This window comes from Pseudophryne corroboree, chromosome 3 (assembly GCF_028390025.1).
Source record: "Pseudophryne corroboree isolate aPseCor3 chromosome 3, aPseCor3.hap2, whole genome shotgun sequence".
Classification (NCBI taxonomy): domain Eukaryota; kingdom Metazoa; phylum Chordata; class Amphibia; order Anura; family Myobatrachidae; genus Pseudophryne; species Pseudophryne corroboree.
This window is the reverse complement of record NC_086446.1, coordinates 535,469,413-535,486,297: the sequence shown is the minus strand read 5'-3', so window position 1 is coordinate 535,486,297 and position 16,885 is coordinate 535,469,413. Positions and strand designations below refer to the sequence as shown.

Genomic DNA, 16,885 nt, shown 5'->3' with positions numbered 1-16,885 from the left:
GTACCCAGGCATCGGAAGTGGTCTTCAGCCATTCCTGGATAAATCCTAGAAGTCGGCCTCCCACTCTGGGATCCCCCAGAGGGAAGCCCGCCCCATCATGCAGTAGGCTTGTCAGTTTTGGAAGCAGGCCGACGGGCAGCCCAGGCCAGTTTAGGTTTGGGCTTAGAGGTTTTGGAAGTGCGAGCCAGTTTCGGGTACGCCTGACCTTTTGCTTTACCTGAAGGACGAAAGGAGCGAAAGGAAGTCTTCTTAACCTTCAGCACCGAAGGAGCAGTACTAGATAGACACGCTGTTTTAGCAGAAGCTAAGTCAGCCACTACTTTGTTGAGGTCCTCTCCAAAAAGAATGTCTCCCTTAAAAGGGAGCACCTCCAGGGTTTTCTTAGAATCCAGATCCACAGACCAGGACCGTAACCTTAGAATCCGGCGAGCCAAAATGGACGTGGTAGAAGCCTTGGCCGCCAGAATACCAGCATCAGAAGTCGCCTCCTTAATGTAATGAGAGGCTGTAACAATATACGAGAGCAATTGTCTAGCATTATCAGAAAAGTTGGAAGGCAGCTCCACTTCCACCTCCTGAGCCCACGCTTCAATAGCCTCTGCAGTCCATGTCGCTGCAAGAGTGGGCAGATACATAGCTGGGTGTAAATCGTCTTTAAGCAACCCTCCACACGCTTATCCATCGGTTCTTTTAGAGAAGTGACGGTAGTTACAGGCAGAGCCGAGGATACCACCAGACGCGCCACTTGCGGATCAACTAGCGGGGGTGTTTCCCAATTTTTACTTAGCTCCGCAGCGAGGGGATAGCGAGCCAGCATCTTCTTGTGAGGTGTGAATTTCTTTCCTGGATTTTCCCAGGATTCCTGACATGTGTCAACTAAATGGTCAGAGTGAGGTAAAACTCGTTTAACGACCTTCTGACGTTTAAATCTGTCCGGTTTCTTAGGGGCAGCATCAGGCTCTGGATCATCAGTAATTTGAAGAATTAGCCTGAATGCCTCCAATAAAAGTCAGGAACATCCACCTGAGAGACCGATTCCCCATCAGAATCATCAGGGTCAGTGTCTGTGGGGTCAGTATACACGCCATCCTCATCAGACGAGGTGCCAGGGACATGGGTGGATTGTGAGTAAGTAATAGCCCACTAAGAGGACCCCTTGGTCTTAGGCGGGCGAGGGTTAGATTTGTTTAGTCAGTGATTGGTTCAATTGCTGTAACGGATTGGACAGGTGATAGGCCCATGGCGGATTAACCGCAGGGACAATAAGCGGTTGTACTGGCATATGATGTCCCATAGGGGGCGTAAGTTTAGTTACCAGCATACTTAACGTGGAGAAAGTAGCCCAAGGCGGGTCATTTTGAACCCCTGTTGCTACGGTCTCACTGGCGGGTAAGGAACCCCCAGAACCTGAACCCTCTGCTGCTATGTTTTCCTCTAATGTGTCTGCAGCGTCACCACCACGTAATGTGGGATCAGCCCCAGCTCCGTCGCCCCTTGTAGCCGACATAACTGAAAGCTCAGTCTATGGGCAACCCAGAACAATAACAGCAGTCCAATACCTTAACAACAAATCCCTGTGCCATGTAAACACAAACAGAGAAATCAAGAGGTATGTGTGACTGAAAATCACAAAGAAAAATACACAATAAGCATATCCTGTGAAACACCTATATTAAATAAGAACCCTGACGCACTTAGCCCGCTCAGGGTACAGAATATACGGATAGCAATCGGAGTGAGATACACGAAATGGAAGTCACGCAGCAGCTATATGCGCACACACAGTGTCACATGTACAATGCAGAAATTATAGTTCCGGTATGAAAGATAGATAGTGTCTAGATAGACACCATATGTTAGACAGACATTAGGTCGACAGGGTCAAAAGGTCGACAGGGTCAAAAAGTCAACATGAAAAAGGTAGACACCATGTTTTTTGCATTTTTGTGGTTTGTGTGGATAGTTTTGTCATCTGGGACACCCAATTGTAGAAAGGCATGCGCTCGCCACGCTTCGGGCACGGTGGCTCGCTGCGCTCGCCACAAGGTTTATAACCAACTCTATGCCGACATGGATAGAGAACAGTATGAAATAGTCCAAACACATGTTACATTAAAAAAAACAACACCTATCTTTTTTATGTCGACCATTTTGACCCTGTCGACCTTTTGACCCTGTCGACCTAATGTCTGTCTAACATATGGAGTCTATCTATTGACTGTCTAACGAGACACTGTCTATCTACCAAACGGATACCAGAAAATAGGATTTTAATACCTACCGGTAAATCCTTTTCTCTTAGTCCGTAGAGGATGCTGGGGATGCTTCAAGAACCATGGAGTATAGACAGGATCCGCAGGAGACATGGGCACTTTAAGACTTTAAATGGGTGTGAACTGGCTCCTCCCTCTATGCCCCTCCTCCAGACTCCAGTTATAGGAACTGTGCCCAGGGAGACGGACATTTTGAGGAAAAAGGATTTATTGTTAAACTAAGGGTGAGATACACACCAGCTCACACCACAAACACGCCGAACAACATAGCATTAGCAAAAAGTCCAGTCAACGGCATGAACAAAATCAGCAACAGGCTGACCATAACCGAAACACAACCTTTGTGTAACACAAACAATAACTATTAAACGAGTACTGCAGGTAGTGTCCGCACAGGGACGGGCGCCCAGCATCCTCTACGGACTAAGAGAAAAGGATTTACCGGTAGGTATTAAAATCCTATTTTCTCATACGTCCAAGAGGATGCTGGGGATGCTTCAAGAACCATGGGGTTTATACCAAAGCTCTAGAACGGGCGGGAGAGTGCGGATGACTCTGCAGCACCGATTGACCAAACAAGAGGTCCTCCTCAGCCAGGGTATCAAACTTGTAAAACTTCGCAAAGGTGTTTGAACCCGACCAAGTAGCAGCTCGGCAAAGCTGTAATGCAGAGACCCCTCGGGCAGCCGCCCAGGATGAGCCCACCTTTCTGGTAGAATGGGCTTTTACCAATTTTGGTAACGGCAATCCTGCCGTAGAATGAGCCTGCTCAATCGTATTACAGATCCAGCGTGCAATAGACTGCTTGGATGCAGGAGCCCCATTCTTGTTGGAAGCCCACAGGACAAACAGAGCCTCTGTTTTCCTAATCTGCGCCGTTCTGGCGACATAGATCTTCAAAGCTCTGACCACATCGAGAGACTTCGAATCCGCCAAGGCATCAGTAACCACCGGCACCACAATAGGCTGGTTTACGTGAAATGATGAAACCACTCCGCTCTATCAGCATGGAAGATTAAATAGGGGCTTTTGTGAGAAAAAGCCGCCAGCTCAGATACCCGCCTTGCGGATGCCAAGGCCAACATGACTACTTTCCAAGTAAGGAATTTTAGCTCAACCTTACGTAAAGGTTCAAACCAATGAGACTGCAGGAACCGCAATACCACAATAAGATCCCACGGTGCCACAGGGGGCACAAATGGAGGTTGGATGTGCAGCACGCCTATCACTAAGGTCTGAACTTCTGGAAGGGAGGCCAATTCTTTCTGAAAGAAGATTGACAAAGCCGAAATTTGTACTTTAATAGAGCCCAACCTTAGGCCCGCATCCACACCTGCTTGCAAAAAAATGGAGCAAACGCCCCAGCTGAAATTCTTCCGTAGGAGCCTTCTTGGATTCACACCAAGACACATATTTCCTCCAAATACGGTGGAAAGGTTTTGCCGTTACTTCTTTTCTAGCCTGAAGAAGCGTGGGAATGACTTCACTGGGAATACCCTTTAGGACTAGGATTTGGCGTTCAACCGCCATGCCGTCAAACGCAGCCGCGGTACGTCTTGATACATGCACGGTCCTTGTTGTAACAGGTCCTCCCGTAGAGGAAGAGGCCAGGGCTCTTCTATGAGTAATTCTTGAAGATCTGGATACCAGGCCCTCCTTGGCCAATCTGGAACAATGAGTATCGCCTGAACCCTTGTTCTTCTTATCATCTTTATCACTTTTGGAATGAGACGAAGTGGAGGGAATACATATACCGACGGAAACACCCACGGTGTCACTAGCGCGTCCACCACTACCGCTTGAGGGTCCCTTGACCTGGAACAATATCTCTGAAGTTTCTTGTTGAGGCGGGACACCATCATGTCTATTTGAGGAATTCCCCAACGACTTGTCACTTCTGCAAAGACCTCTTGATGAAGACCCCACTCTCCTGGATGGAGATCGTGTCTGCTGAGGAAGTCTGCTTCCCAGTTGTCGACTCCTGGAATAAAGACCGCTGACAGAGCGCTTGCATGTCTTTCCGCCCAGCGAAGAACCTTCGTGGCCTCGGCCATTACCGCTCTGCTTTTTGTTCCGCCCTGGCGGTTTATGTACCTCACTGCTGTTATATTGTCTGACTGAATCAAGACGGGCAGACCGCAAAGATGTTCCGCTTGCAGAATGCAGTTGTAAATGGCCCTTAATTCCAGAATGTTTATGTGCAGACAAGCTTCCTGGCTTGACCATTTTCCCTTGGCATGGAACCTTCCATACTGAATGGCCTCGTAGGCCGCCACCATCTTCCCCAGCAACCGAGTGCATTGAAGAATCGACACTCTTGCCGGTTTCAGAATCTGTTTTACCATGTTCTGTATTTCCAGAGCCTTTTCCACTGGAAGAAAGACTCTCTGTAATTCTGTATCCAGAATCATACCCAGGAACGACAGCCGTGTCGTCGGAACCAATTGTGATTTTGGCAAGTTTAGGAGCCAACCATGTTGTTGCAGAATCGTCAGAGAGAGCGCAACGTTTTTCAGAAATTGCTCTTTGGATCTTGCCTTTATGAGGAGATCGTCCAAGTAAGGGATAATTGTGATTCCCTGCTTGCGCAGGAGAACCATCGTTTCCGCCATAACCTTGGTGAAAATCCTCGGAGCCGTGGACAGACCAAACGGCAACGTCTGAAATTGGTAATGACAATCCTGAACAGCAAACCTCAGGTAAGCCTGATGTGGAGGATATATAGGAATGTGTAAGTAGGCATCCTTTATGTCGACCGACACCATAAAATCCCCTTCCTCCAGACTGGAGATCACTGCTCGGAGAGATTCCATCTTGAATTTGAATTTTTTTTAGAAAGAAATTGAGGGATTTTAGGTTCAGAATCGGTCTGACTGAGCCACCCGGCTTTGGTACCACGAACAGACGCACATAAAAATCCTCCCCCTGTTGTGACGGGGGTCTCGTGACAATGACTTTATTTTTTGACACAGCTTTAGTATCGCAGCGCATACCACCTCCCTTTCTGGAAGAGAAGCTGGCAAGGCCGATTTGAAAAATCGGTGAGAGGGCACATCTTGGAACTCTAATTTGTACCCTAGGGTCACTATTTCTAATATCCAAGGATCCATGGCCGAGCGAGCCCAGACCTGACTGAAGAGTCTGAGACGTGCCCCCACTGGTGCAGACTCCCGCAGAGGAGCCCCAGCGTCATGCGGTGGATTTGGTAGAAGCCGGAGAGGACTTCTGTTTTTGGGAACTTGCCACAGCCTGTGACCTTTTTCCCTTTCCTCTTCATCTCGCAGCAAGGAAGGAGGATCCTCGTCATTTTTTGGATGTATTGGGCCGAAAGGACTGCATCTGATAGTGGGGCGTTTTCTTTTGTTGCGCAGGAACATAAGGTAAAAAATAAGAATTTACTTACCGATAATTCTATTTCTCGTAGTCCGTAGTGGATGCTGGGAACTCCGAAAGGACCATGGGGAATAGCGGCTCCGCAGGAGACTGGGCACAAAAGTAAAAGCTTTAGGACTACCTGGTGTGCACTGGCTCCTCCCCCTATGACCCTCCTCCAAGCCTCAGTTAGGATACTGTGCCCGGACGAGCGTACACAATAAGGAAGGATTTTGAATCCCGGGTAAGACTCATACCAGCCACACCGTACAACCTGTGATCTGAACCCAGTTAACAGCATGATAACAGAGGAGCCTCTGAAAAGATGGCTCACAACAATAATAACCCGATTTTTGTAACAATAACTATGTACAAGTATTGCAGACAATCCGCACTTGGGATGGGCGCCCAGCATCCACTACGGACTACGAGAAATAGAATTATCGGTAAGTAAATTCTTATTTTCTCTGACGTCCTAGTGGATGCTGGGAACTCCGAAAGGACCATGGGGATTATACCAAAGCTCCCAAACGGGCGGGAGAGTGCGGATGACTCTGCAGCACCGAATGAGAGAACTCAAGGTCCTCCTCAGCCAGGGTATCAAATTTGTAGAATTTAGCAAACGTGTTTGCCCCTGACCAAGTAGCTGCTCGGCAAAGTTGTAAAGCCGAGACCCCTCGGGCAGCCGCCCAAGATGAGCCCACTTTCCTTGTGGAATGGGCTTTTACAGATTTTGGCTGTGGCAGGCCTGCCACAGAATGTGCAAGCTGAATTGTACTACAAATCCAACGAGCAATAGTCTGCTTAGAAGCAGGAGCACCCAGCTTGTTGGGTGCATACAGGATAAACAGCGAGTCAGATTTTCTGACTCCAGCCGTCCTGGAAACATATATTTTCAGGGCCCTGACTACGTCCAGCAACTTGGAGTCCTCCAAGTCCCTAGTAGCCGCAGGTACCACAATAGGCTGGTTTAAGTGAAACGCTGAAACCACCTTAGGGAGAAATTGAGGACGAGTCCTCAATTCTGCCCTGTCCGTATGAAAAATTAGGTAAGGGCTTTTATAGGATAAAGCCGCCAATTCTGAGACACGCCTGGCTGAAGCCAGGGCTAACAGCATTACCACCTTCCATGTGAGATATTTTAAGTCCACAGTGGTGAGTGGTTCAAACCAATGTGATTTTAGGAACCCCAAAACTACATTGAGATCCCAAGGTGCCACTGGAGGCACAAAAGGAGGCTGTATATGCAGTACCCCCTTGACAAACGTCTGAACTTCAGGAACTGAAGCCAGTTCTTTCTGGAAGAAAATCGACAGGGCCGAAATTTGAACCTTAATGGACCCTAATTTTAGGCCCATAGACAGTCCTGTTTGCAGGAAATGCAGGAAACGACCCAGTTGAAATTCCTCTGTAGGGGCCTTCCTGGCCTTACACCACGCAACATATTTACGCCAAATACGGTGATAATGTTGCACGGTTACATCCTTCCTGGCTTTGATCAGGGTAGGGATGACTTCATCCGGAATGCCTTTTTCCTTCAGGATCCGGCGTTCAACCGCCATGCCGTCAAACGCAGCCGCGGTAAGTCTTGGAACAGACAGGGTCCCTGCTGGAGCAGGTCCTTTCTTAGAGGTAGAGGCCACGGGTCCTCCGTGAGCATCTCTTGAAGTTCCGGGTACCAAGTCCTTCTTGGCCAATCCGGAGCCACGATTATAGTCCTTACTCCTCTCCTTCTTATGATTCTCAGTACCTTGGGTATGAGAGGCAGAGGAGGGAACACATACACTGACTGGTACACCCACGGTGTTACCAGAGCGTCCACAGCTATTGCCTGAGGGTCCCTTGACCTGGCGCAATATCTGTCTAGTTTTTTGTTGAGGCGGGACGCCATCATGTCCACCTTTGGTTTTTCCCAACGGTTCACAATCATGTGGAAGACTTCTGGGTGAAGTCCCCACTCCCCCGGGTGGAGGTCGTGTCTGCTGAGGAAGTCTGCTTCCCAGTTGTCCACTCCCGGAATGAACACTGCTGACAGTGCTATCACATGATTTTCCGCCCAGCGAAGAATCCTTGCAACTTCTGCCATTGCCCTCCTGCTTCTTGTGCCGCCCTGTCTGTTTACGTGGGCGACTGCCGTGATGTTGTCCGACTGGATCAACACCGGCTGACCCTGAAGCAGAGGCCTTGCTTGACTTAGGGCATTGTTCCAGGATATTTATGTGAAATGACGTTTCCATGCTTGACCACAAGCCCTGGAAATTTCTTCCCTGTGTGACTGCTCCCCAGCCTCTCAGGCTGGCATCCGTGGTCACCAGGACCCAGTCCTGAATGCCGAATCTGCGGCCCTCTAGAAGATGAGCACTCTGCAACCACCACAGGAGAGATACCCTTGTCCTTGGAGACAGGGTTATCCGCTGATGCATCTGAAGATGCGATCCGGACCATTTGTCCAGCAGATCCCACTGAAAAGTTCTTGCGTGTAATCTGCCGAATGGAATCGCTTCGTAAGAAGCCACCATTTTTCCCAGGACCCTTGTGCATTGATGCACTGACACTTGGCCTGGTTTTAGGAGGTTCCTGACTAGCTCGGCTAACTCCCTGGCTTTCTCCTCCGGGAGAAACACCTTTTTCTGGACTGTGTCCAGAATCATCCCTAGGAACAGCAGACGTGTCGTCGGAATCAGCTGCGATTTTGGAATATTTAGAATCCACCCGTGCTGTCGTAGTACTACTTGAGATAGTGCTACTCCGACCTCTAACTGTTCCCTGGACCTTGCCCTTATCAGGAGATCGTCCAAGTAAGGGATAATTAAGACGCCTTTTCTTCGAAGAAGAATCATCATTTCGGCCATTACCTTGGTAAAGACCCGGGGTGCCGTGGACAATCCAAACGGCAGCGTCTGAAACTGATAGTGACAGTTCTGTACCACAAACCTGAGGTACCCTTGGTGAGAAGGGCAAATTGGGACATGGAGGTAAGCATCCTTGATGTCCAGAGACACCATATAGTCCCCTTCTTCCAGGTTCGCTATCACTGCTCTGAGTGACTCCATCTTGAATTTGAACCTTTGTATGTAAGTGTTCAAGGATTTCAGATTTAAAATAGGTCTCACCGAGCCGTCCGGCTTCGGTACCACAAACAGCGTGGAATAATACCCCTTTCCCTGTTGTAGGAGGGGTACCTTGATTATCACCTGCTGGGAGTACAGCTTGTGAATGGCTTCCAATACCGCCTCCCTGTCGGAGGGAGACGTTGGTAAAGCAGACTTCAGGAACCGGCGAGGGGGAGACGTCTCGAATTCCAATTTGTACCCCTGAGATACTACCTGCAGGATCCAGGGGTCCACTTGCGAGTGAGCCCACTGCGCGCTGAAATTCTTGAGACGACCCCCCACCGTACCCGAGTCCGCTTGTAAGGCCCCAGCGTCATGCTGAGGACTTGGCAGAAGCGGGGGAGGGCTTCTGTTCCTGGGAAGAGGCTGCTTGCTGCAGTCTTTTTCCCCTTCCTCTGCCCCGGGGCAGATATGAGTGGCCTTTTGCCCGCTTGCCCTTATGGGGACGAAAGGACTGAGCCTGAAAAGACGGTGTCTTTTTCTGCTGAGAGGTGACCTGGGGTAAAAAGGTGGATTTCCCAGCCGTTGCCGTGGCCACCAGGTCCGATAGACCGACCCTAAATAACTCCTCCCCTTTATACGGCAATACTTCCATATGCCGTTTGGAATCCGCATCACCTGACCACTGTCGCGTCCATAACCCTCTTCTGGCAGAAATGGACAGCGCACTTACTCTTGATGCCAGAGTGCAAATATCCCTCTGTGCATCCCGCATATATAGAAATGCATCCTTTAAATGCTCTATAGTCAATAATATACTGTCCCTGTCCAGGGTATCAATATTTTCAGTCAGGGAATCCGACCAAGCCACCTCAGCACTGCACATCCAGGCTGAGGCGATTGCTGGTCGCAGTATAACACCAGTATGTGTATATACTTTTTAGGATATTTTCCAGCTTCCTATCAGCTGGCTCCTTGAGGGCGGCCGTATCAGGAGACGGTAACGCCACTTGTTTTGATAAGCGTGTGAGCGCCTTATCTACCCTAGGGGGTGTTTCCCAACGCGCCCTAACCTCTGGCGGGAAAGGGTATAATGCCAATAATTTTTTAGAAATTAGCAGTTTTTTATCGGGGGAAACCCACGCTTCATCACACACCTCATTTAATTCATCTGATTCAGGAAAAACTACGGGTAGTTTTTTCACACCCCACATAATACCCTTTTTTGTGGTACTTGTAGTATCAGAAATGTTCAAAACCTCCTTCATTGCCGTGATCATGTAACGTGTGGCCCTACTGGAAAACACGTTTGTGTCGACCATCTGAGGTAACGGGCGCTTTAGAGCCCCTGACGGTGTTTGAGACGCCTGGACAGGTAATAACTGATTTGCCGGTTGTCTCATGTCGTCAACAGTCTTTTGTAAAGTGCTGACGCTATCACGTAATTCCTTCCATAAGACCATCCAGTCAGGTGTCGACTCCCTAGGGGGTGACATCACTATTACAGGCAATTGCTCCGCCTCCATACCATTTTCCTCCTCATACATGTCGACACAACGTACCGACACACAGCACACACACAGGGAATGCTCTGATAGAGGACAGGACCCCACTAGCCCTTTGGGGAGACAGAGGGAGAGTTTGCCAGCACACACCAGAGCGCTATATATATATATATATATATATATACACAGGGATAACCTTATATAAGTGTTTTTCCCTTATATAGCTGCTGTATTGATTAATCTGCCAAATTAGTGCCCCCCCTCTCTTGTTTTACCCTGTTTCTGTAGTGCAGGACTGCAGGGGAGAGTCAGGGAGATGTCCTTCCAGCGGAGCTGTGAGGGAAAATGGCGCTTGTGTGCTGAGGAGATAGGCCGCCGAGAAGGGGGCGGAGCCTTTCTCCCGCTTTTTTAAGGAAAAACTGGCAGGGGTTAAATGCATCCATATAGCCCAGGAGCTATATGTGATGTATTTTTCGCCATCTAAGGTGTTTTTATTGCGTCTCAGGGCGCCCCCCCCCAGCGCCCTGCACCCTCAGTGACCGGAGTGTGAAGTGTGCTGAGAGCAATGGCGCACAGCTGCAGTGCTGTGCGCTACCTTGTTGAAGACAGGACGTCTTCTGCCGCCGATTTCCCGGACCTTTTCTGTCTTCTGGCTCTGTAAGGGGGCCGGCGGCGCGGCTCTGGGACCCATCCATGGCTGGGCCTGTGATCGTCCCTCTGGAGCTAATGTCCAGTAGCCTAAGAAGCCCAATCCACTCTGCACGCAGGTGAGTTCGCTTCTTCTCCCCTTAGTCCCTCGGTGCAGTGAGCCTGTTGCCAGCAGGACTCACTGAAAATAAAAAACCTAAACTAAAACTTTCACTAAGCAGCTCAGGAGAGCCACCTAGTGTGCACCCTTCTCGTTCGGGCACAAAAATCTAACTGAGGCTTGGAGGAGGGTCATAGGGGGAGGAGCCAGTGCACACCAGGTAGTCCTAAAGCTTTTACTTTTGTGCCCAGTCTCCTGCGGAGCCGCTATTCCCCATGGTCCTTTCGGAGTTCCCAGCATCCACTAGGACGTCAGAGAAATTACGACTTACCCGCGGTAGCTGTAGATACCAGGTCAGTGAGGCCGTCACCAAACAAGACACTACCGTTAAACAGTAGAGACTCCATCGCCTCCTTAGAGTCAGCATCAGCATTCCATTGATGAATCCACAATGCCCTTCTAGCCGAGACAGCCATGGCATTGGCCCTTGAGCCCAAAGGGCCAATATCCCTTGCAGCTTCTTTTAAATATGCTGCAGCGTCCCTGATATGACCCAGAGTCAAAAGCATGTTATCCCTGTCCAGGGTATCTATCTCAGAGACGGAAGCACCACCTTCTTGGACAGACGCGATAGAGCATTGTCCACTGTGGGGGCTGATTCCCACTTTTCCCTGTCACCCGAGGGGAATGGATATGCCACTGGAATTCTTTTGGGAACCTGTACCTTCTTGTCAGGATTTTCCCAAGCCTTTTCAAAAAGAGCGTTCAGTTCATGAGAGGGAGGAAACGTTACCTCAGGTTTCTTTCCTTTAAACATACAGACCCTTCTATCAGGAACAGCAGGGTCCTCCGTGATATGTAACACGTCTTTTATCGCCACAATCATGTACTGAATGCTCTTAGCCAGTTTAGGATTTAATCTGGCATCACTATAGTCGACACTGGAATCAGAGTCCGTGTCGGTATCTGTTATCTGGGTAAATGCACGTTTCTGTGACCATGAAGGGGTCTGAGCTTGTGACCATGCATCTTCCATGGATTTCCTCCATGTCTGGTTCTTAGACTCTGATTTATCTAATCTCTTAGTCAACCGAGCCACATTTGCATTAAAAACACTCAACATATTTACCCACTCAGAAGTCGGCGGTGCCGACAGGGTCACTTCCAACTCCTTTTCTGTCCCCACTCCGGCTTCCTCCTGGGAAGAGCACTCAGCCTCAGACATGTCGACACACCCGTACCGACACCTACAATCACACTGGGCTATAGGGGACAGACCCACAGCAAAGCCTGTTAGAAAGACACAGAGGGAGTTTGCCAGCTCTCAACCCGGTACTGAGACTTTACATACAATGCCTCAGACCTGCTAGCGCTTTTATAATAAAGATAATAGCACCAAATCTACTGTGCCCCCCCCCCCGTTTTGCACCCTGTTACTTGTACAGCAGTGTGGAGGTCAGGGCCAGCGTCTCTGCAGCTTCTGTGAAGAGAAAATGGCGCTGGTCAGAACTGTGGGGACTAAGCCACGCCCCCTCACCGGCGCGCTTCAGTCCCGCTTATTTTAACATTTTTATACTGGCGGGGGGGGGGTCTATATTGAGTGCCTAGGCACTTTTTATATAACTTTTACCAGTCATTTCAGGTCCCCATGCTGCCCAGGGCGCCCCCCATGCGCCCTGCACCCTGTCAGTGCCGCTGTGTGTTTGGGAGCATGGTACCTCAGGACCTGAAGTCTTCTGCCGTCACTGAAGTCTTCGTTTCTTGTATTACTCACCCGGCTTCTTTCTTCTGGCTCTGCAAGGAGGGGGGGGGGGGGGGGGGGGGGGTGACGGCGCGGCTCCGGGAACGAGCGGCTAGGCGTATAAAGTGATCGAACCCTATGGAGCTAATGGTGTCCAGTAGCCTAAGAAGCAGAGCCTTTGAACTCACAGAAGTAGGTCTGCTTCTCTCCCCTCAGTCCCTCGTTGCAGGGAGCCTTTTTCCAGCAGTGCTCCCTGAACATAAAAAACCTAAGTCTTTTTTCAGAGAAACTCAGTAGAGCTCCCCTGTTTGTGACCAGTCTCCCTGGGCACAGAATCTAACTGGAGTCTGGAGGAGGGGCATAGAGGGAGGAGCCAGTTCACACCCATTTAAAGTCTTAAAGTGCCCATGTCTCCTGCGGATCCCGTGTATACCCCATGGTTCTTGAAGCCTCCCCAGCATCCTCTAGGACGTATGAGAAATTATGACATGCAACAAAACTGCACTGGACTAGTAATACTAAGTATAGCTATACAGTCAATAGATATATCAATGCACAGTAAATACTGGATGTATATCACAGGGTTTTGTACTATATAACCCTGACTAAATGCACTGTTTCTAAACTAACACTGTCAGCAGACATATAGAATACTTAAGTGTCCTGTAAAATGCACAGCGCTGACATGCAGGCGGCTTTACAGAGGAGGATTTGCCCAAACAGTCCCAGGATCAGCCTAATGGCGGCCAAACGGGGTAGGGGGGGGGGGGGGGGGGGCGGGGGAGAGGGAGAGGGCGAGAGCTCCAGGGCAGGAACATTTACTCTAAATGGCGCCTTGGGGGGGGGGCTACAGGTCAAAGTCTTATCCCCTTGCTGGACTTCACCACCGGGTACTGCGGGCAATGTACCTAACGGTTTTAAAGTAAAACCGACCTGTGCCCGTGCCCTGGTGGTCTAGTGGGGTCCCTGTACTACCACAGTGTCCACGCCAGCGCACGCGGCCCGACGCGCCGGATCGCAATTTCCAGCGGGTCCCGTCTGGGGGACCCTCTTACCTCCTCCCAAAGTGCGGCCACGCAATCCTGGAGAGCTGCGTCAGGGTGTGTGACTAACTGAAGCTAACCGGAGCCTCCGCTGTAAGCACCCGGCAACCAGGGTGCGGGAGTATACAGCACCGCTGGGGGAGGTGATGGAGTTGCAGCAGATGTCAGAGTGACATCTAAAACTCACAGTGTCTCTGCTGCAGCCCTTGAAGTCTCCAAAGTTCTTTTAAGAAAGCAGGAGCAGCCCACCTGTTGTATGCCTGCACTGCATGGCACCAACTACAAAACTGAGCTCCTGTGCACGGAGGCGGAGTTATAGAGGAGGCGGCGCTATGCATTCTGGGAACAGTCAAAGCTTTTAGCCTGTTGGTGCCTCGGATCAAGATCCTACTCTACACCCCGATGTTATTCCCTGTGGAGCCCAGTGTACCCCGCAGCAGAAACTAACCAGTGCGGAATCAAACCTGTCCTTTTTTACCCTATAAAGTTATTAGGGACATCACTGAGGAACTGCATTAATTGAGCACATGTATCTTATGTGTGAAGGCAATGGGTACAATTCAGGAGTCTTATTTCTGTGACATAAAGGAAGAATAAAGTAAAACGTACCTGTTCTGTGCTGAGCAGTTATCGTCTCTAACATAGAGAATAAGAGGCCACAGTTCAGAGAAGGGTTAGGTGGCACATCTTCTGGCTGTATATAGAAAAGAGCATGAGCCTGGTATAGGGTATTTGCCAAAAGCTCCACTAGAGAACACACCTGGGACTTGACACCTGAACCTGAAAATGAAAAAGAAAGTGCAGACTATAATAGACATTGTGCAATTAGTATATACTATCAGACAAGTGATGGAATATCATAACATGAAAAGACAAACATACACTTTACAGTGGAGAAACCCCACAGAACATTATGGGGGGAGATGCATCAAACATTGGAGAAAGATAAAGAGGAGACGTTAACCAAAGCAATCAATCTAGCACAGACTATGAAATGACAGAAGCGAATTAGTTGCTTTGGGCAATTTCTCCACTGTACGTCCACCAAGCCTTGATACATCTCTTATGTAATAGTAAATTTTACATTTAAACTCTGGAAAAAGTGTTTCACAAATAAGAACAGTGAAAGATAGAATAATACTTACATTGTCAGAGACCAAGTCAAATCCAGAAATAAACCTCCTAATAGCATTAAATTCACATATGTTGGACAGAAATTAGGATTAGGTTTTGGGGCCCAAGATGACCTTATGGAACTGCGTATGTCTTGCAATATCCATCTTAAAATATTTTGTTACATTATGCTGGCTGCAATTTTTTTAAGAATACCATAAAAGTTATTCTTATTGGAGGAAGAGTATTACGGTTAGTGCACATGCGAGATTTCTTGCGACGGGTTATTTGTACTGAAACAGCTGTCAGGTCACCCATATGCAGGCAGAGACACAGATGAGCAGAATGGTGCTGAAGCTGCGTAAGTGTGTGCTATGTGTGCTGCACTTCTTGGCCTCGTAACGCAATTTGGCAATAAATGTTTGTGTTACTTTTTGCCTATGTTAGGTGTGCAGTTTGTAGAACTGGCTGGACTAAATGATTTTTATTTACCATGCACCTTATTTTTTAAGTGATGTATGTGAAGTTGGAGTCTCAGAGGCAGCTCAGATAGCCACAAGGCTCAGATGTGATTTGAGGCTGTCTTCATTTCTTGTTATTTGAGTAAAACCTTGCCTATTTTAGCTTGTATCTCTTTGAGACACAAAGGTAAGCAACATTTCACTATCATCCATAAGGGATACTGGGGACAACTTAGTACGATGGGGTTTAGATGAGGTCCAAAGGAGCCAGTGCACTTTAAATTTCTTCAACAGTGTGTGCTGGCTCCTCCCCTCTATGCCCTCCCTCACAGCTCAGTTTAGAAAAATGTGCCCTCATGAGAAGACGCACACTCAGGAGCGCCAGAGAGTTTTTCTTCAGTTTATTTTTATGTTTGTTATTTTCAGGTAAGCTGTTAGGCCCGCGTAGACTGGCCAGCGGTGGTGAAAATAGGTGATTATACCTCATTTTACACTCATTGGGGATATTTGCCAGTATAACTATATGTATAGCTCCAGCGCCATTACAGGGGGGTGGAGCTTCCTCAGAGCGGGACCAGCGGCTTCCTGGTGCCATTTCCTGCACTCTCAGCATTGCTGTAGGACTGGCAGCTCCTCCAAGTGATCCTCCACGGCCAGACACTGGTACAGGGGTGTAGTTAAGGGGGAGAGCCCACTGTGGGACCCTTATATATTAGGCTCCTTACGCACTGTACACCAAATTGCCTCACTTCTCACTGTATAATTGTTAGTTTCAGGCTGTGTGCTGGTTCCTCCTCTCTGAGTCTCTCCACATATACTGGGCTGGGCAGGCTTGCTTGTACCTGCGTCTGTATGCGTGTGTGAATGTAAATGTCCTATGTCAGCATGGTGAAAAAAGTTGTGTGCACTATTTGTCACACCTCCCCTGCAGATTCTCTCGTGTGAACAATGCAGCCAGCCTTCACAAGACAGTGGGGCTTCAAGGGGTAACTTGCAGGAGCCTGCTTGGCTCAGCTCTATTAAAAACTATGATGGCTGACATGTCCAATGAACTGACTACTGCCAGACAGGAAAGGCAGCAGTTACAACAGTCTATGGCTGCTCTGGCAAAAGATAGGGCAGACAGCAGACGTGTTTCCCCTCTGCAAAATCCATTACCCCACGAAAGGGGGTTACCCGATATCCTCTCGGAATCGGAGGTGGTGGTGCCAGGAGTGGAAGAGGGGGAAGGAGCTAGAATCTAATGCTGAATTAGAGGATTCCTCTGCTGCACAGGGTGTAGACTCACTTATCATGCTATAGAGGATGTCATCAATACTCCTGGTAATGAGACCGATGTGCCGCGATCCTTTTTCTCTGCACAGAAAAAAGGTGCAGGACACATTTCCTGACTCAAAAGGAACTGGACGATCTTTTCAGGGAACCATGGGCTACTCCTGACAAGAAATTCCAAGTGTCAAAAAAATGGGCGGCCACATTTCCTTTTGCCCTTGAGGGGCGCAAGGTCTGGGAAACTCCCCTTGCTGTTAATGCCTCAGTGTCACGTCTGTCAAAAAAGACAGTACTGCTAGTTCCA

At 48.9% G+C, this 16,885-nt stretch overlaps 1 protein-coding gene across 3 annotated transcripts in view; it reads right to left on the bottom strand.

The window, feature by feature from the left end:
• The window catches only part of COG1 (component of oligomeric golgi complex 1), an 86,887-nt gene that overhangs the window by 51,525 nt on the left and 18,477 nt on the right, over positions 1-16,885 (bottom strand). For all 3 annotated transcript variants that reach the window (XM_063961161.1, XM_063961160.1, XM_063961159.1), the window contains exon 4: positions 14,345-14,515. In XM_063961161.1, coding sequence (XP_063817231.1) covers positions 14,345-14,515 — 171 coding nt within the window. The remainder of the gene's footprint in view (positions 1-14,344; positions 14,516-16,885) is intronic.